This window comes from Dromaius novaehollandiae, chromosome 6 (genome assembly GCF_036370855.1).
Source record: "Dromaius novaehollandiae isolate bDroNov1 chromosome 6, bDroNov1.hap1, whole genome shotgun sequence".
NCBI lineage: Eukaryota > Metazoa > Chordata > Aves > Casuariiformes > Dromaiidae > Dromaius > Dromaius novaehollandiae.
The window spans coordinates 9,508,481-9,525,084 of NC_088103.1; the positions used below are offsets into that span (position 1 = coordinate 9,508,481).

A 16,604-nucleotide genomic window follows, 5' to 3' on the forward strand; every position below is an offset into this window, starting at 1 on the left:
TAAAAATACATCTCATTTATTTCTGCACGTAATCAAAACACTCAGAATTAGCGTCTCCAGATGAAAAAGCAACCAAGTTTCCTCTCCAAAAATCAGGAGACCCTGTGCTGCATTTGCATCATGTTCACAATTTTGACAATATTTATAAAAAGCATGTTTTCTAATACAAAAAAAATAGAAATATTTCAAAGGCACTGTTATCAGAAAGGGATGAAAAAATACAGCTTTTCCTTGCAAGCCTCCCTCCGGTGCTGAAGGGACGTTCGGCTTTTGTGGCCGATAAAAGTCCGATTTGAGAGGAGAATTCAAAACAGCAGAACAATATTTACTTGGAGTTAATTGTAATTTTCATAAGTTGTCACCAAAAGTGCCCAAATACAAGCAGGAACGGGGAGCTGCTGTATCTCTTTGTTGGTGGAACGCTGCCTTCTGCACGCAGGGTTGAGGCGATCTTATCTGCAACCGCTGCCTCCTTTGAAAGAGAAGGGGAACTGCTGTTCAGGCGATAAGAGAGACCAGAGGCTTCTCCTTTAATATGTAAACTTTGGATCAAAAAGAAGAGGAGCCTCTAGGCAGAAGCCGTCCCTCAGTATATGAATTTTAAATCTGTACGCATAAGCAAAATATATATGTCTACTAAGATTTACTGGCTTCTGTGAAGAGCAAAAAGGGAGGGGGTGGAGGTGTGAGCCCCTCACTTTAGCTTTTCCAGTTTTGGTTGACTAATGTCCGCGCTGAAGGATGATTACCTGAAGTAACGGCCTTGTACTACCTTGGCCAAACTTGCCTTGACAGATTCTTAAATCCAGAAAGGATCACTTCAGTCCAGCACGATGTTTTGCCCCCCACAGCAACTGATACCTGCATTTGGCCCTGGTGATGTGGACTGAGCTAACAACAACTCAGAAAAAAATACCCAAGGGATGCAGAGTTTTCCAAACGTCTTGGCAGCCTGGGCCCACGGTTTGAAATAGTGTTGTTTCCCGACTGAGCGCTGCTGAGTTCAGATCCAGCTCTGTGTGCTACCTCTGTTACAATAGTGATTTCTCTACTTCCAGTGTCTTCACCCCATGCTGAGAGTCCCAATAATCAAGACACCTTTTAAGTCCAGTCCTTGCAAACTAAAATGTTTGTGCTCTTGCAGTTTTTCATTGCATGGTGTTTTTCATGACCTCAGCTGGTCCTTGTAGCCCTTCCTTAGCCTTTCTTAGGGGGGCAAAATGTAGGGGGAAAAAATGCAAGCGCAGGCACCGGAACAGGAGCCAGAAGCAGTCTCCGAGGATCAGCATTAGGAGAAGGTATGCGGAGGTGTGATGGGATGGTTTAATGCCTTGGGTGCATCGGTGTCTCTTCCCTTTTCCTTCAGCCAGTCCCCACTCCAGACTGTCTCCTTCCACCCTTCAGCAGCAGCTGGTGGGTCTTCAGCATCTTTTCCCACTTTTAGCCCCATCTTCGCTACAGTTCTTGCTTTTTTTAAAAGGAGGATCGAGACTGCTGCTCCGTGCTCTTAAGGACGGTCTCTTGCCACAGGGTAGACTTTCCCCTGCTCCGTTTTAACCTTGCTTTCGTTTTCAGTCCTTTTTGTCCAACTTTTCCTGAGCGCTGTGGGCCGCGTTCCTCTGCCTTGCTGCTTCTCCTTGCACCAAGTGTGACTCTGACCTCTCTGAAACGTGAGCTGTTCCCCTCCCGGCCTCATCCTTGCTGCCTGACGTGACATCTGCCATATCCCTGGCAACAGAGTGCAAATCGCCCGCGGGAATAAGACGGTGGCAACAAGCTGTGAGGGGGCTGAGTTGCCTTCTTGTGCAAATAAATGCAAACACCTTCAATTATGCTGGAAAGAACATACTGTAATTGCCAACAGGTTATGCAGCATTTTGTCTTGCTGCTCTATCCCTCTCCCTGAGGATTGTTCTGGGGCGAACGTCTCTGTGGTTGCATTAAAACACAAAAACAAGAAACCTGCACCTCCTCCAGAAATGAAAATTTCCACCTCCCCGGACTCTGGCAGCCACAAAACCATGCATTAAAGGAGGGGGGATTCACCTTCTCCCTGGGGAACCTTTCCCTGCCAGCTGCAGATGTGCTCCCTCCTGACCGCTTTGACAAGCGGGGAGGAAATAAGGCAGTGCTTGGGGTACCAGCTTGCAGAACGCGCTCTTGGGCTCTCTGAAACTCATTCATTTACAAAAGGCAGGGTTTTTTGTTGTTGCTTTTAAACAAGACCATTTGGACTTCCAGACAGCCCTTCTCCGTGAAGAGGAAGAGTTCAGGCTGACGAACCTATGGGGTCTTGGGGCAGGCCTAGATCCTCAAGCCCTGGCCCAGAGCAGTGGGGTGCTCCTTGCTGTTTGGTAGCGGTTTCTCTCATGGACTCTTCTTACGCCCTAGTTTCAGCATTTTCCTTTTTTTTTTTTGTTTTTTTTTTTACTATTGTCAGTGAAAGATGGCTGTGTAGGAATGCAGCAGGGCCCTCGGCAGCTCACGCTGAAGAGCGGGGACGCGCGGCAGGAGGGGAGCTGTAACCCAGGCCTGAAGCGCGCCGATTCCCCTATTTTTCGTCCGCCGTCAGCAGGAGGTTGCACACCTCGGAGTTGGCTCTGTGCAGGGCAAACTCCCGCCCAGGCACGGTGCCCCGCCGGCCTTTTCGCCTAGTGCTGACTTGGCTCCCAGCGGACTTGGAAACAGTGAAGATCTCTCTGTGGGCAGAGCAGACTGGTCAGGAGGCTGTGCTGGTGGACCGCATCCATCTCCCACACCAGCGTATTCACACTCGGGGCTTTCTATTTCCAGAAGACTTCATGGTCTGGGCATGGCCTTTCCACCCACCTCACCATGAACTTGCCCAGTCCTTCCCCAGCCTCCCTCCCGGTTTTGGCCCACCCCGCTCAACAAGCGTGGAAATGTTAATTCTCTCCTCTCCCAAGAAGTCCCAGGTCTTTTGTTGGAACTTCAAAAAGGGAAATTTCACTGCTGGTTTCATTTATAACATGGTTGAATCCTGTGGGGTTTCCACAGTAGGTAGAACCACGTTGCTTTTTAGGTGGGGAAGAAATAAGAGATGTTTTGGGTATCGTCTCACTCCTAGCCATGGGCTGAAATGGAGAAGCTCTTATTGGGAAGAGTATGGGAGAATGAGTGGGATCTGTCTGTCCGAGGTACCCGTGCTCCTTACTTGATCTTTGTGCCCTGGACACCTACAGTAAAGGCTGTCCGAGACCGATAGATTGTATTGGCCCCTCTGAAAGATACCCAGCAGAGTGCAAGAAAGCAGTGCTGCTACATCTGGGGTCAGGAGATTATTATTAGCAGAAGGATAAATGGTTCCTGCGTAAAGCAGTTTATTACCTTAATGCTGTAGAAAACAGCCTAGTGGTTTTCTGGGGAGAAGATTTGGTTAATCTTGATGCTCTTTAGTTCAGCTCTTTGCCTGGGGCTGTCTGAGACCTCTGTTAGCCTTCCCCTCACATCCCGTTATGAGGACTAACTTGGGCTTGCTTAAATTAAATTCTGGGCATGGACACTGTTATCCTTCTCTATAGGCAAGGTACTAAGCAATCAGCTCCTCCTTGGGAAGAGGAAAATGGGCTTTTAAAACCCCCTCTCTCCTGCGCAGCTCCTCCTCCCTGGCTTTAACTGCGTGCCGCCGGAGCTGCTGTTCCTGCGTTCGGAGCCAGGGACAGGTACGACCTCAGCCCAGGGAGGAGCTCGGATGCCTGCTGGATCGGGACGTGAGGGTGACACCGGTGCAGAGCTACTGCGCGGCGAGGCGGCATCCCCAATCCCTGGGCCTGAAGCCCTGGCAGTGTCCTTCACCAGAGCTCTGGAGCTTACCTGTATGGGACCTGGTCCTCTCTCAGCTGCAGACACACCAGCACAGGGCGCTCAGAAAACCGCAGGACCGTGTCAAAGTGGATCGAGGTCTCCACCTCAGTCTGGCTTCTCATGGTGGCTTGGAAGAAAGGGGCGTCCACTTCTGTCTGGAAATCGATGGCTAGACTTCCCCTGCAAGAGCAAGGAGCACAGGTCTGGTCACTGGGCAACGAGCTGTGCCTGGGCACCCTGCAACGGCGCTCCGCAAGCCCACGATCACCTCAATTTTAAGTCTGCCTGTGGAAAGGAAGCATGTAATCACTGCCCACCAGCTCCCCACCCACACCTTCGCTCTCCCTGAGCACAGGCTTGGCTGGACACAGTGGGAGAAGGACACGGGGACAGTTGCAAGGCTGTCTAAGATGGGCAACCCTCGCGCAGGGTGTTAAGACCCTCCTGGGTAGCCTGCATTCCCAGAGCCAAACCATTTCCCATCCACTGACCTCGTGCTGATGCTGCTTTTCAGTTCCTGCTCCCATACGCTCACGTCCATGTCGGCTGAGATGTCAAGTCCAAGCCCACCCTGGAGTTTGACCACCACTTGTAGACCAGACTGTAGCGGGATGACCTGTGAGATGGAAAAGGCAGTACTTGCTCTGAGGCTGGACACACAGCTCTTGGCCGAGATGCTGATAAAGGAAATGATGTGAGGTTACTGGGACTGTCTAGTCTAATCCCCCTGGCTGGGTTTGCGTGGTGGGAACTAGAGCCATGGGCGTCCCGTGGCAGAGCACAGCCACCCAGCTGCTCTACCAACCCTAAAAGGCCTTTGGCAGTGCCATCTCTCTCTCAGATTTGGGTCCACGGTGAATAACAGGGCACGACCCAGCGCACTTCACGTATGGGGACTCACTACGCTTTGACATCCATGGCCCACTCTCGCAGCCAGAGCGGGCAGAGGCAGGTTGTCCCTCCACCCGTTACCTGGTGATGGTCCACCAGCAGGAGATTCCCTCTGACCAGCCTTGTGGGTCCTCCACTGCTTGAGAGGACCTTGGCCATCAAGTCTGCATATCCCTGGAAGAACACGACTGGCCGAAACTGAACGTCGAAGAAAGTGGCAGACATCCCAGCCATGAGCTCCTCTTCTTCCAGGGTGTTTTCTCCCAGCATAGACTCCATCCCTCGTGCTTCAAGAGCGACCTAAAACACAGCGACAGAGCCGTGTAAGCTGCACGGAGCAAAGCCAGAGAGCTGGTTCGATGCACCGCGATGCTACTTGCGATGCTACACTTGTTGAACCCCTTTGCGTGGCCAGCACCTGGCCAGTCTCCGGGCAGCACACCTGAGCCAGGTGAAGCCGATGGCCGCGGCCGAGCAGCGAGAAGTCGGAGAGGCACTTCCTCAGGAATCCACCCTCCGTGAACAGCAGCTCCAGCCCGAAGGTGGAAAGCAGGTCCTGGGTGACTGAAAGACAGAGAGGTGCCCGTGAAGAGGTCCGCACTGCAGCCATCGCGGCGGGATGTGACACATGGCTTTTTGGGAATGAGTCACAGGACCACAATGAATCACAAATGCTCGGATAACAGCTGCAGGGGAGCAACACTGACCAGATAGCAAAAAGCCCCCGGGCAGCTGCGGGAGGCACTGGCTGAGAGCTGCAGATCCTGGCGTGACCACAGGCAACCTGGCTGATGCGTATGGCTTTCCCTGTGCCTGGTGCAATGGAGCTAGAGCTTGGCAGAGCAGGTGAGTGCTTGTAAAAAGCTCATCCAGGTTTACTGTGGAAAGCGGGGGGGCCACTGGGGGTGTCTCAAAGCAGGCTCCTGAGAGCTCCTTGGTAATGTTTAAGCCTACTCAAGAGATTGTGTTGCTAGTCCTGTAGGGCTCTTGCGTTTATGCTCAGGGTGGATAAATATATTAGCAATAAAACATCTGACAAAGCTAAAATATTCAGAGGGAAAAGCTTCTCTGCACCATCTTTTTCCATTCTTACAGTACTTGGAGGATTTAGCATTGCTGTATTTTTCTTATGGATGTTGGTTACTTTGCTTCTGCACCCCCCCTAAACAGAGTTTTATAAATTCAAGGCTAGAAAAAGATGATTTGAAGAGGGTTAGAAGTGAGAGCTGACAGGTGAAGATTTAAGCAGATATCTAGCAGGCATTAATTGCAGTGTCTCTGAAGTTTGATGGTTTTTTTATCCCAGCCCAAGGATTCTCTGCTTTGAATCACTTATTAAAAATACCTAAGGAACCGACTTATCAGGGAAAGCACAGAAACTCCCTCCCACACGCTACCACTGGTTTCACCTTCAGATGAAATTCCTCTCCCAAATGAGCAGGATTTGGGGAAAGTATGTGGCCCAGCTCATGTTCCGCTGAAAGCGGGAGGTTGCGAGGAAGCCAGAGGAAGGCGTATATGTATGAGGAGAGAGTATGAATATGTAGGCGTGACACCTGCTCTTGGACTCTAAAGGTGCTTGTGGGAGATGCTCAGAAATCTCGGACTAGGTTTTGGGGGATTTCTGTAACCCAGAGGCACCCGCTGGGCCTTTCGAGGGGAAGGGGAACAGTGTTGTCCGTGTCCCCTGTCACCTGTCAGGGGTCCTGAGAAGGCAGAGGAGACGCCAGCTTTCGAGAAGTAGTTGTAGTTATTTATCCGTGGGTCTCTCATGACTTCCTTCACTATCTCCCTGGAAACAAGAAGGAAAAGGTGTATGAGGACTAGGAAGGAGGGAATGGGAATTTGCAGTCAGAATTCAATATAAGCCAAATTCATCACCAAAAAACGTTAGTGGTTGTTAAAGAAAGCTGTACAAAGAAAAGGAGGAAATGAGAATTTAAAAACTGCAGGAAAAAATGCAGCCTCCCAACTCCTTGTGCCGCTTGGCTGAAGCAAGCGTGTCACAGGGCACGCTGATTTGTGGAGTGCTTTTTGTTCCTATTTTACAAGGCAATGATCCCCAAAGGAGCATTCGGAGCAACTGTGTGAATGCTTATGGGGTGGAAGTCCCCTGTAAATCCCGCTAGATGTGAATACGTATAACTGGCTTGATTTCTGCAGGTATTTCTCTGAATTCCTGACTGCCCAGACAAATGTGAGCAAAAAGGAAACGAGCAGACTAGGACCATGCTGGAATCTCTCTCTGCTCTGGTTTATCAGAATAAACCATTGAAATGTTTTTGGGAAGCTTCTGCCTCGCTCGGAAACTTTTGTGCTCGGTTTGTTTTGTGCACACAGAAAGATTAAGCGAGTTACAAGTTGTGCGCGGTGCTGCAAGGCAGAGCTTTGGCCTCCAAGGACTCTGCTGCTGGGCTCCTGCTGAAGCACCGAGCCCGGGCGCTGCTGTGCTGCGGGACCGGCCGAGGAGGGGTGCCGGGTTTGGGCTCGCTTGGCAGCACCTGCCTTAGCAGCCGTGCAGTCGTCTTCCTCCCACTGCTGGGAACTACCAGGCAGCCCTGGCACTGATGCAGCGTTGCTGCGCGGTGCTGCCAGACCTGATGTTGACCCAGCTCTGAGGGGCGGGCAGTTCAAAAGCCACAGCTGGGGTGTAGAGGAGGAAAAAGATGATGTAGCCTGACTGGGGGGGGGGGGGGGGGGGGAAATGCGACTTTTCTTTCCTGACCCACCTTGCTGGGTGGTGTTCAGCACGCAAACTGTTCTGGATCTTCAGCCGCAGAAGCGTTGCCAGTTCTGTTTCCATCTCCGTGGTGGCCAGTAGGATGTTGATGACATCCATGGGCAAAGGCTCGTGGTCTAAGAGGATTTCTGCAGCAGCCAGGCGGCATGTTTTTTCATAGCTCTTCCTCTTCTCGTGGAAAATCCTCCTCATTGCTCTCTTCACCTGATGCGAGAACACAGTTAAAGCTATGGTGTTATGCCCGATGACGTGCAAACGGTGGTGGTCAAGTCTTTCGGGCTGTGCTCTGCATCCCCAGCCATCGTGTCCCAGTTTAACCGGGAAGCTTCGTTTCATACCTCGCTGGAGACGTGTTGTGTGGGGAACCTCTGCAGGGCAGCGACTGCTGCAGCCGTGACCGCAGCGGGGCCTTCCTCGGTGTAACGCAGGAGGGTAGGGATGCTTTCGGGCAGCAAGGCGTTCCTCAGGGCCATCAGGTGAAGAACCACCTCTGACTCCTCCTTGGCGTTCCCTAGTCCCTGCAGGATGGTTTCTGCTCCGCGCTCCACCTCCTGGTTTGGTTTTGCAAGAGGGCAGAAGCAGAGGAGGAGGAGGATGAAGTGCAGGATATGTTTCAGGCAGCCTCAGAGGAAGAGGAGGGATGGCAAGGCTAAAAAACCAGAGCACGGAGGTTTGTCGGGGAACCCACCTGTGATCCGCACAGCTTCTGCCGGCACAATTTGCTAACGAGAGAGCCTATGACAATTATCCCTGTCTCCCGGACCTCCAGTGCTAACCGCTTCCCTCGGAGCTTGTCCTGGGAGGAGGAAAAGGGGTTGAAGGAAAAGAAGGGAAACGGAAAAAAGAGAGAGAAGGCGTAGGCTTTAGCTATTATCTCAGTGTTTACTAAAGAAGTAAGAAGGACTAGCTCTTACCAGCCTTGAAGGAGGTCTGATCAGATAAAATGCCGATTTTCACAGTAGGTAATTAAGCTTTTAATATCTGTAATACACTGATATAAAGGACTTTCTGCTGAATGCATTTGCTCCCATTGCTGGTGTCCAGTTAAAGCCACTCAGTGCCCGGGACCGTGAGGGAGGGAGAGAAATGCCTCTACTTACTAACACCAGGCTGAGAAGCTCCTTTGAAGGCCGGGGGGAGAAGGCCGCCGCGTAGAGAAACTTCTCCAGCAGAGACCTGGGGGTCTTGCCGAAATCCAGAAAGCTGGAGAGAGCTGCCAAGGATGCCGCTGACTGGGCGGCCACTGCTGCCTCGACGAAGAAGGGGCTGCAGCGAGAGAGGGATGGTCAGAGCAGTCCGAGGCGGAGGAGAAACAAGGCGCCTAGTGTGGTGCTGCTGGGATCGGTGACCTTGCCCCAGCCTTGGCCCTTGCAGAGGACCTTGGCTCCCCTTCCCCAGGCCAAGGCAAGCGAGCAAAGGTTGAGTCCTTTGAGGGATGCGGGGACTGCGTGCACCTCCAGCGGGGCCGAATGTGACCCCCAGCCTTTCTAAAGCTGCTAAAGATAATCCCACTTTCATTTGCTTTTTCCTACTTAAAAGCACCCTGAAGTTTCAACTGACAGGTTAAAAAACCTAAGAGGTCAGGACTTTTGCAAAGAACTTTCTTTAAAGACAAGCTCATTAGCACTGGCTGCCGAGCTGGTATTATCTGTGCGTATCACAGCCGTGAGCTTTGCTCTGAACTTGGTCACACCTAGCATTTTGCTGCAGACAGGAGCCCGGCCCCGGCGTTCACACTCGCAGGGGATGGATGACAGGGCCGTGGCTGCGTGTTCTGTAAAGGCCAAGCCTCCGCCGATATTTCCCAAAGCCTTGCTGGAGCATTTGCTCTGCTCCAAAGCCCACTGCTCGGCGAAAACAGGCTGTATGGTGGTTGCAAAGAACAGGCACGGAGGGAAAAACAGGAGGCCGTTTGCACTACTGAGGATAAGCTGGGAAAGCTCCTGCACAGCTGCCTGGGCTAGGTACGGTTTATGGACCAGCATATCCAGAAATGGCCCTACATCCCAGGGTCCTACGTGCCATTTACTGGTATAGAGCCATCGGGGGCAAGAGAGGGACTGGGAGTCTTACACCATCTCCCTCGGAGCTTTCCTCAGCAGCTGCAGGATATCTTTCTTCTTTGCTCCGTGCAGCATGTGGATGAACCTATGGAACTGCCACGTTGTTGACACCTTGGCGATGTCCATTTTGACCTTCTGGCTGTCAAAAGTCTTCAGATAGGTTTTGAGCTGCAAAGGCAAGGTTTGTTTTGTTACAAGCGTCATGTGCGATTTAGCCTTGCTCCCCGGGATCCTGAAACGTGGGACAACGTTTACAGTAAGTAAATACTTCGGAGTGCAGGGAGCTGTAGGGACACTGCATCCAGGCCATGCAATTGCCCCCAAATAGAGGGGGCCACAGAACAACTGCTACGCTCTCCCACTCCCACCACTGACGTCTTGCTGTACAGGAGCCAAAAAGCAAATCTGTAACATGCAGGAGAAACTGAGGGCATCGCCAATGTCCATAAGGCACTTCGATTCCAGCTTCCCTAAGGAAAATGCCTGGAGAATACTTGGAGGCAGAAATAATCCCCCATTCGTCCTTGCCAACCTGACCTGCAGGGTGGGGGTGGAGGAAATATTTCCTGATCTCAGCCCTATGACGAGCTTAACCCTGACTAGACATACCAGCTGTGCCTCTGGTTACTTCTCCCCTCACAGAAATGCAGCTGTGTCTCAGGGAGAGAGGTCTCCCTTCCACAGCTTGTAGCAACGTTAGGCACAGCTCTTCAGGAGAGAAGTAACAGCTCAGGCTGAAGATGGGCTCTCTCTCTTAGTCTAGGCAAGAAGCCAGCCTGGAAGCCATCTCCTGCCTGTGTTGTGGGTGTCTGGGCGCCCAGCTGGGAGAGAAGCAGGAGGTGTGTTTTGGGGCTGTTCGGTGGCACTGACCGAAGGGCAGTGGGTGCAGACCCTCCGGTAGTGCAGGCAGGCCATGCCCAGGGGCCGGTGCTCTCCCTCCGTGCCAGCCAGCGCGTCCTCGAGGTTTTGTCCGGGCACCTCTGCTGGACCCGGCGTGGAAGAAGACACGAGCTCAAGCTGTTGCCTGTGGAGGGAGAAGCAAATGGGAACATCATTTGCACCCTCCTTTGCTCAGAGGCTGGTTGGATGCATGCAGGTTTGGAGAAGGAAGATATACAGAGGGAGAGGAGATATTCTGGGCAGGCCGAGGCACAAAGGAAGAGAAGGGGAAGCTCTTGGAGACAGATTTGCAGACGTGTCCTGCAGCCTTTTTCTTCCCCAGGCTGATGACAGCTCACTTGACTAAAGCAGTGGGTCTCTAGTCTCCACGCAGTGAGGTTTCCCAAGGGCCTCTGGACCTCTTTTGGTTCCCACTGTGCCTGCATGCTCCCACGAGCTGCACATCCCCTTGCGGCTCCTCTCTCCAGAGGAAATTTCTGGTTCAGGGGATGGATTCCATGGGACGGGATGCAGGGAAACGGCCAGCTATGGGGGGAAAGCAGTCAGACGGGTCCTGTCACTAAGCTGATTTCTGTGCGCCGTGTGCCTAGCTGTTGTGCTGCTGCATCTCCTGGCTGCCTGCGTCAGGCTGTGCTGGCTGAGCCGGCATGAAAGCAACGAAGAGCTTCCATCTTCAACGGATGGATGGTCATCCCGCGCTGGGCTGTCCGATTTAGGCAGCTGCCCAGGGTCATCACTCACCTCGAGTTGATTTTGACACCAGTGGTGGACCTCAGGCTCAGAGACACAACGTGGCTTTCCTCTGCGAGCACTGACTGGATGAGGTTGTCCTTCACCAAGTACAGACTTTTGCTGGTGGGTTGCCACTGGACTCCAAAAATCTTTGATTAAAAAAAAAAAGAAAAGATCAACTCTTTCTCCTTTGATTTCCCTTTTCTCGCTTCCTGTCTCCCCCTTCATCTTCAACTGTAGGAAGGGAAAACGAGGAAGGACCCTCCTGGGAGACGGCCGCCCTTGGTGAGGACCACGACGCGCAGGTGCTCTGGTGCCCGGCCTGACATGTGGAGGAAGACTGGTGACACCATGTGGATACTCTCTTCTATTACATTTATTTCATCGTGTCACTGCGGCTCAGCTACAGCAGACAACAGGGGAAGCGGAGCCGGGAGGGTCTGCTGAAGGGAGGAGATGCTCCTGCTTTCTGAGGCTGCTGGCTAGAAGCCGTGCAAGCTGCAGGTGAGTTCCTCACAAAGCAGTACCCTCCTTTGGGTCCATTTGGCAGCACTAGCTATGCAGCTGCCCCGGCACGAGTGTCTCGCGTGGGAAGAGGTACCACCTGCAAAGAAAACCTGCCTTGTCCCAATGAGCATTTGCAAGGACTTTCTCCAAGCAAAAGAGACAGCTAAGCAAAAATAATCACCGATGAACTTATGCCAAAAATGCTTGGCTTTTTTGCTATGCTGCGCAGTGACCTTGGGGAAGCTCTCTGCTTTTTTCCGTCTTCCTCCTTCCGAAAGAAGTGACGCACACGCTGGACTTCACCCCTTGCCTCTGCTTCATCTCTCAGCCCTGGTGTGCAGAGGGCTGATAGCTGCAGGGGATGTTATCGGAGCACCTGGGGCTGCATCTGGGAGTGCTGGGGGGGAGCTGGCTGGCAGCAGGCTTGGAGACCCCTTAGGGACTGGGGCAGAAGGCTGCTTCCAGCTATAAGTGGGTCACTCGGGCCAGGGACTCAAAGACCACCCATAGTAAGATTTGAGGAAGACCCCAGTATACTCGACAGTCACCAGCTGAGTCCTACCACCACCACGAGAGCAATGGACTTGCCTTGTTTACGGAGGAAAACCCAAATTTCGGCTTCGTGCAGCTAAGGAGATCTTTTGTCTTTATGGCTGAGTCGTTGGAAACGGCATACGTGACTTGACAGCTCCCAGAAACATCCTCCTGAAACAAAATTAAGTGTAAGAAATCACGGCGAATGGTGAGCGGCTGTCATTACAGCTTGTGAGAGCCTGAAGAAAATGATCTGTGTAGAGAGCAGACGCAGTAAAAGACAAACCCAGTAAATACAAAAATCATCGAGAAGCTAGGAACGGGGCTGTATTTTGCAAATCTGGTCCTGAGGCTGTGAAGTTTGAAGTCTGTGTCCAATTATCTGCTCATAGCTGCTAGTATGGCTACGGCATCAGATTGCATATGTAAATCAAGTAACTGCCCCAATGGGGCGTTTAATATCCCAAAATCCAGTTGGGAAGGATGTTAGCCTCATTGCCTTTTCAGGCTAAACCAGCGGCAGCACCTTTGTGCCTGGACTCCTGAGCCTACAGTTTTGAGGTTATTTGGTTTGGTTCAAAATTCACTTCTGAATAGTTCAACTCCGAAGAGAGGGATTTCCCTGCCGTTTGCTGACTGCTGGATGGGCTGTGTGAAGTGACTCCCACTGAGCAAAATGCCTTGTAGATATTTTTTTTTTCCTCTGCTCTTCCTTTTGCCCAGGGGATAATGATTTTCTAAGAGGGCCTGTTCCTGAAAATCATCTATCTATCTATTTATATATATATATTTTTAGTTTGTTCTCACAAGCCCTTTTTGGCAGGAGCAGTGAGGGTGTTTGCACAGCACCTCCTGCCCTGGAGTGTCCTTTCCAACAGTCATCTTCATTCACACCCCAGGGGCAACCAGAGCAGCAAACCCAGGTACGTTAATCCTGAATTTTGCCTCTTCTGCTGAAAATCTTGGGCTAGCTCTGCTTCAGGGCTGGCTTTACTGCTGCAGCGTGGTTTCCAGGCCCGGCTTTCCTGCAGGATTTGTCCTCCGAACTAACCCCAGCTCAGCACCTACCTCCACTGCTGTGCCAGGATGGGGCTGGACCTGGAGCAGACTGATGAGGCCTCGTTTCAGATTTGAGATCAGGGGACTTTCTGCTTCATTTCCGTAGAAGGCTTTGACCTAGAAGGATAAAACTGGTGTCTGGCTGTGTGGCAGCAGGCTCTCTCTGTTGCCTTCTCTGCTGGAAGGTGTCTTCCCCTGCAGCCTAAGCGGTACCGGAAACCCTGCAGACACCTGGAGATTTTGCAAGAAAGGTTATATCCCTAAATAGCGCAGGCTTGACTTTGTGGATTTGTGCCTGCAGATCTTCTATCTGTTTTTAAGCAAAGCTTTCCAATTTTCCCAAACTTTAGGAGAGAGGAAGGTCAGAAAGGAGGTCCCATCCTAAGATTAAGGCCTAGGCACTGCTAAAAGAGGGGTGCTGGAGCTTCTCCTGAGTCTGCAGCACTGACGCAGTTTGGAGCATCTGGGTCATGCTGGGCTCTGGGAGACCGTACGTTCTTGTGTTTGTGACTCTGGTCAGTTCGCGGGGAGCACGGGTGGGCGCAGGAGTTTCCAGCTCACCTTCCCGCTGTTCCAGGAGATGAAAACCGGCTGCTGGAGCTCTGCTTGGGTCTCCTCGCTCAGTGCAATCTCCGCGGATGGGTCTCCAGCGCTGTCCTGACTCCTCTTCTGCTCTGGTGCATGTTGGGCTTTTAGGTCTCGGATCTACGATGGAGGAAGAGAGAAGAAAGCAACGACAGGACGCGTGCTGCCAGGTTCCCCATAGCTGCTGTGCATCTAACCTGCAGGTAATGCCCTTTGTCACAGAGCTCATTTTTCATATTGCTTGGGTTCAAAATGGAAGGGGGTAAGGGAATAAAACCCCACTACTTATATGAGGCCTATTGAGCTGCAGTGGATTTACCATTCATTATTAAAAAAAAAAAAAAAAAAAAAAAAGGTCTGATATGAGAAGCACTAATAACCCTTTGGCAACCTCCCGTACCTGCACCTGGAGAAGCTCTTCCCCTGCTTGATCCCTCCAGAGTCGGTGCACCTGAACCAAAGCTTCAGCCTTCAGCCAGCTTCCCTGCAGGGACAGCCTGGACACATAATCTAGCTGGACGTCCAGGGAATAGCGGTACTGATACAGGATCCCGGGCTGGAATGAAAGCGGCTGCAGATTCCCTAGGGAAAGAGGCAAACATCGAAGTCCTGGCATGCATCGGTGGTTCTTGGTCCCTCTGCTTCCTGAAATACTTGCAGACTGCACTGCTTTGCCTTCTGAAAGTGTCATTTTTCACCAAGCGCTAGGTAGGACTGACATGGAAGAATATGAGAAGGTTATCCTGCAAAAATATTTGTGCCTGCAGTTTGGTTTTGGTTTTACTCAGGTTACAGTAGACAAATACTTCTTTCAGACAACACCCACTTCTGTAATAAAGGCAGGTTAGCGGATATTTGGGCATTTGCAGGGTGGCAGTTGATTCCTGGCCAGGTTTCCAGGCCTGCCTTAGAAAGGATGCGCAGGGTGGGTGCCCTGCTCAGGGACTTTGGGACTTTTTGAAGGTCCCCGTGAAATACATTTCAGTCCTGAAGCGGAGTCCCCTGAACATGCCCACACATGGGTGAGTTGTTCTGAAGGGTCTTTCAGCGCTCTGCATTAATAGAGACAACACTAGTGTGTTTAGCTGAGAGAGGAGCCATGTCCTATTCTTCATGTCGCACCTTTTCCCTCTTTTTCCCCCCCATTTGAAGAGTAGCTGTGTCAGAACTGCTCACCCTTAATTATATCACTGGCCTTGTGATATGGTTAAGTGAAGTCACTGGGGCAGCGTTAGATCAAAACTCCTCTTTGCTTTACTCTTATTTGCCTTGAATTATTTGCAGTCATTTCCTTGTTCATATGCAAACAGAACTGGGGGAGCTGGCCAATTTCTAGGGTCACTTGAAATGCTCCTCCCAATCCGATGCTCTACCTGGGCTTCCGAAACGGTTTAGAGTGTGGCTACTTTTAGTATAACTTTCAAACTAGGCTTTAAAATCCCTCTGGAAAATTATCGCTTTCTCCAGGAAGGGAAAAAGATCTGCATTTGATGCAGTCAGGAGAAGTGAAAGTCCAGCTCACCCCCTTGGGTTTCCCTCTGCGAATTAGGATTGTTCCCACACTTCTGCGCCGCGCGCGGTCTGCAAAGCCCCAGCTTTGCTCACCCCCGGAGAGCACTTCTCGGGGTCCCGAAAATGCGACCACCCCGACCCGTCCCCGAGCCCGGGAGCAGGGCAGCCTCCGCGCTAGGTCTTGGTGGCCGGAAGGCAGAGCGGTGGCCCTGCACTTCCCTCGCGGAGGTGGCCCCAGGGCTGCGTGCGCGGGGGACGAGCAGCCCGGGCCGCTGCGGGAACCAGGGTGCAAAGCCTCTTACCTTGCGCTGTGCTCCCCCAGGACAGGCAAAGCAGGCAAATGCATCCCGAAACCACCTGCGGGTTCATGGTGGGGGCTGAGAGGCCAGCGGAGAGCGGGAACCGGGGAAGGAAGTGGGTGGGAGAGAGATTATACGACAAAAACGGGCAAGATGTGCGGCGTCAGGTGACTGCGCCCGATCTTCTTCCTATGCCTGTGTTAACACACCCACAGAAAAGCAAATAATCCTTTGCACCGGCCCGCAGCAGCCCCAGCAGAAGGGGTTGGGAATCGGCTGATTTATGCCAAAGACGGGCGAGGGGGAAAGTTGCAAAAAAGAGCTGCCAGAAGCATTTCTGGGTGGAGAAAAGGCAGCAGCGGGGCCTGCTGAATTTCCTTGGGGTGGGAGGGGATCGCTCAGAAAGTGGCTCTGTCCCTTAGCAAACCGTCTGGTCCCAGCTGCCCGCCCCCTCCGCCAAGGGAAAGTGAAAGAAGTGGTTGCCTTTAAAAGAAATGGCCCAGAAGGCGATGAAAGGAAGGGCAGCAGCCTTCCCTCCTCTTTCGAGCTGGAGACGGAGGTTTCCAGCCCAGAGGCTCAAGTTACTTAAAGGGGCAGGCTGGGGGGGGGGAAGGGGGGAGCGCCTGCAAGTGGGTGGGCTGCGGACACGTTCCCACGCGCCCGCGGAGGGAGCCAAGGCGGGAGTCAGCCTCCATCCCAGCGCCGCGGCAAAACCCGGCTCCCTGCGGAAATACCGTGGGAAAGGGTGGCTAAAGGGTTCGGAGGCTGGGGCTGCACCCTTTGCACTCCGCGCAGCCTGCTGACCCCGGGGCCCACCAGCCTTGGGGGCTTTTTTTTTTGGGCATGAGCTTTCTGAATGCTGATTGCTGGGTTTAATCCAGTCCGAAAGGTCCTATGGGCCGTGGCTGCAAGGGAGCAGAGCCCCTTCGGGCTGGGTGACGGAGGGGCTGGGGTCCC

The 16,604-nt window shown here is 52.4% G+C and overlaps 1 protein-coding gene across 1 annotated transcript; it reads right to left on the reverse strand.

Annotated features, from left to right (window-relative positions):
* On the reverse strand, positions 1-16,169 carry LOC112985892 (microsomal triglyceride transfer protein large subunit-like). The gene is made up of 18 exons (XM_026104836.2): positions 15,651-16,169; positions 14,237-14,418; positions 13,813-13,956; positions 13,261-13,368; positions 12,247-12,363; positions 11,161-11,300; positions 10,390-10,543; positions 9,530-9,687; positions 8,557-8,722; positions 8,145-8,252; positions 7,795-8,007; positions 7,446-7,660; positions 6,411-6,508; positions 5,159-5,280; positions 4,798-5,016; positions 4,317-4,441; positions 3,835-4,005; positions 1-2,699 (listed from the first exon to the last, which is right to left on the reverse strand). The coding sequence occupies exons 1-18, from the start codon at positions 15,715-15,717 to the stop codon at positions 2,552-2,554; spliced, it is 2,655 nt and encodes an 884-aa protein (XP_025960621.2). The 5' UTR covers positions 15,718-16,169; the 3' UTR covers positions 1-2,551.
* Between the last annotated feature and the right edge of the window lie 435 nt (positions 16,170-16,604).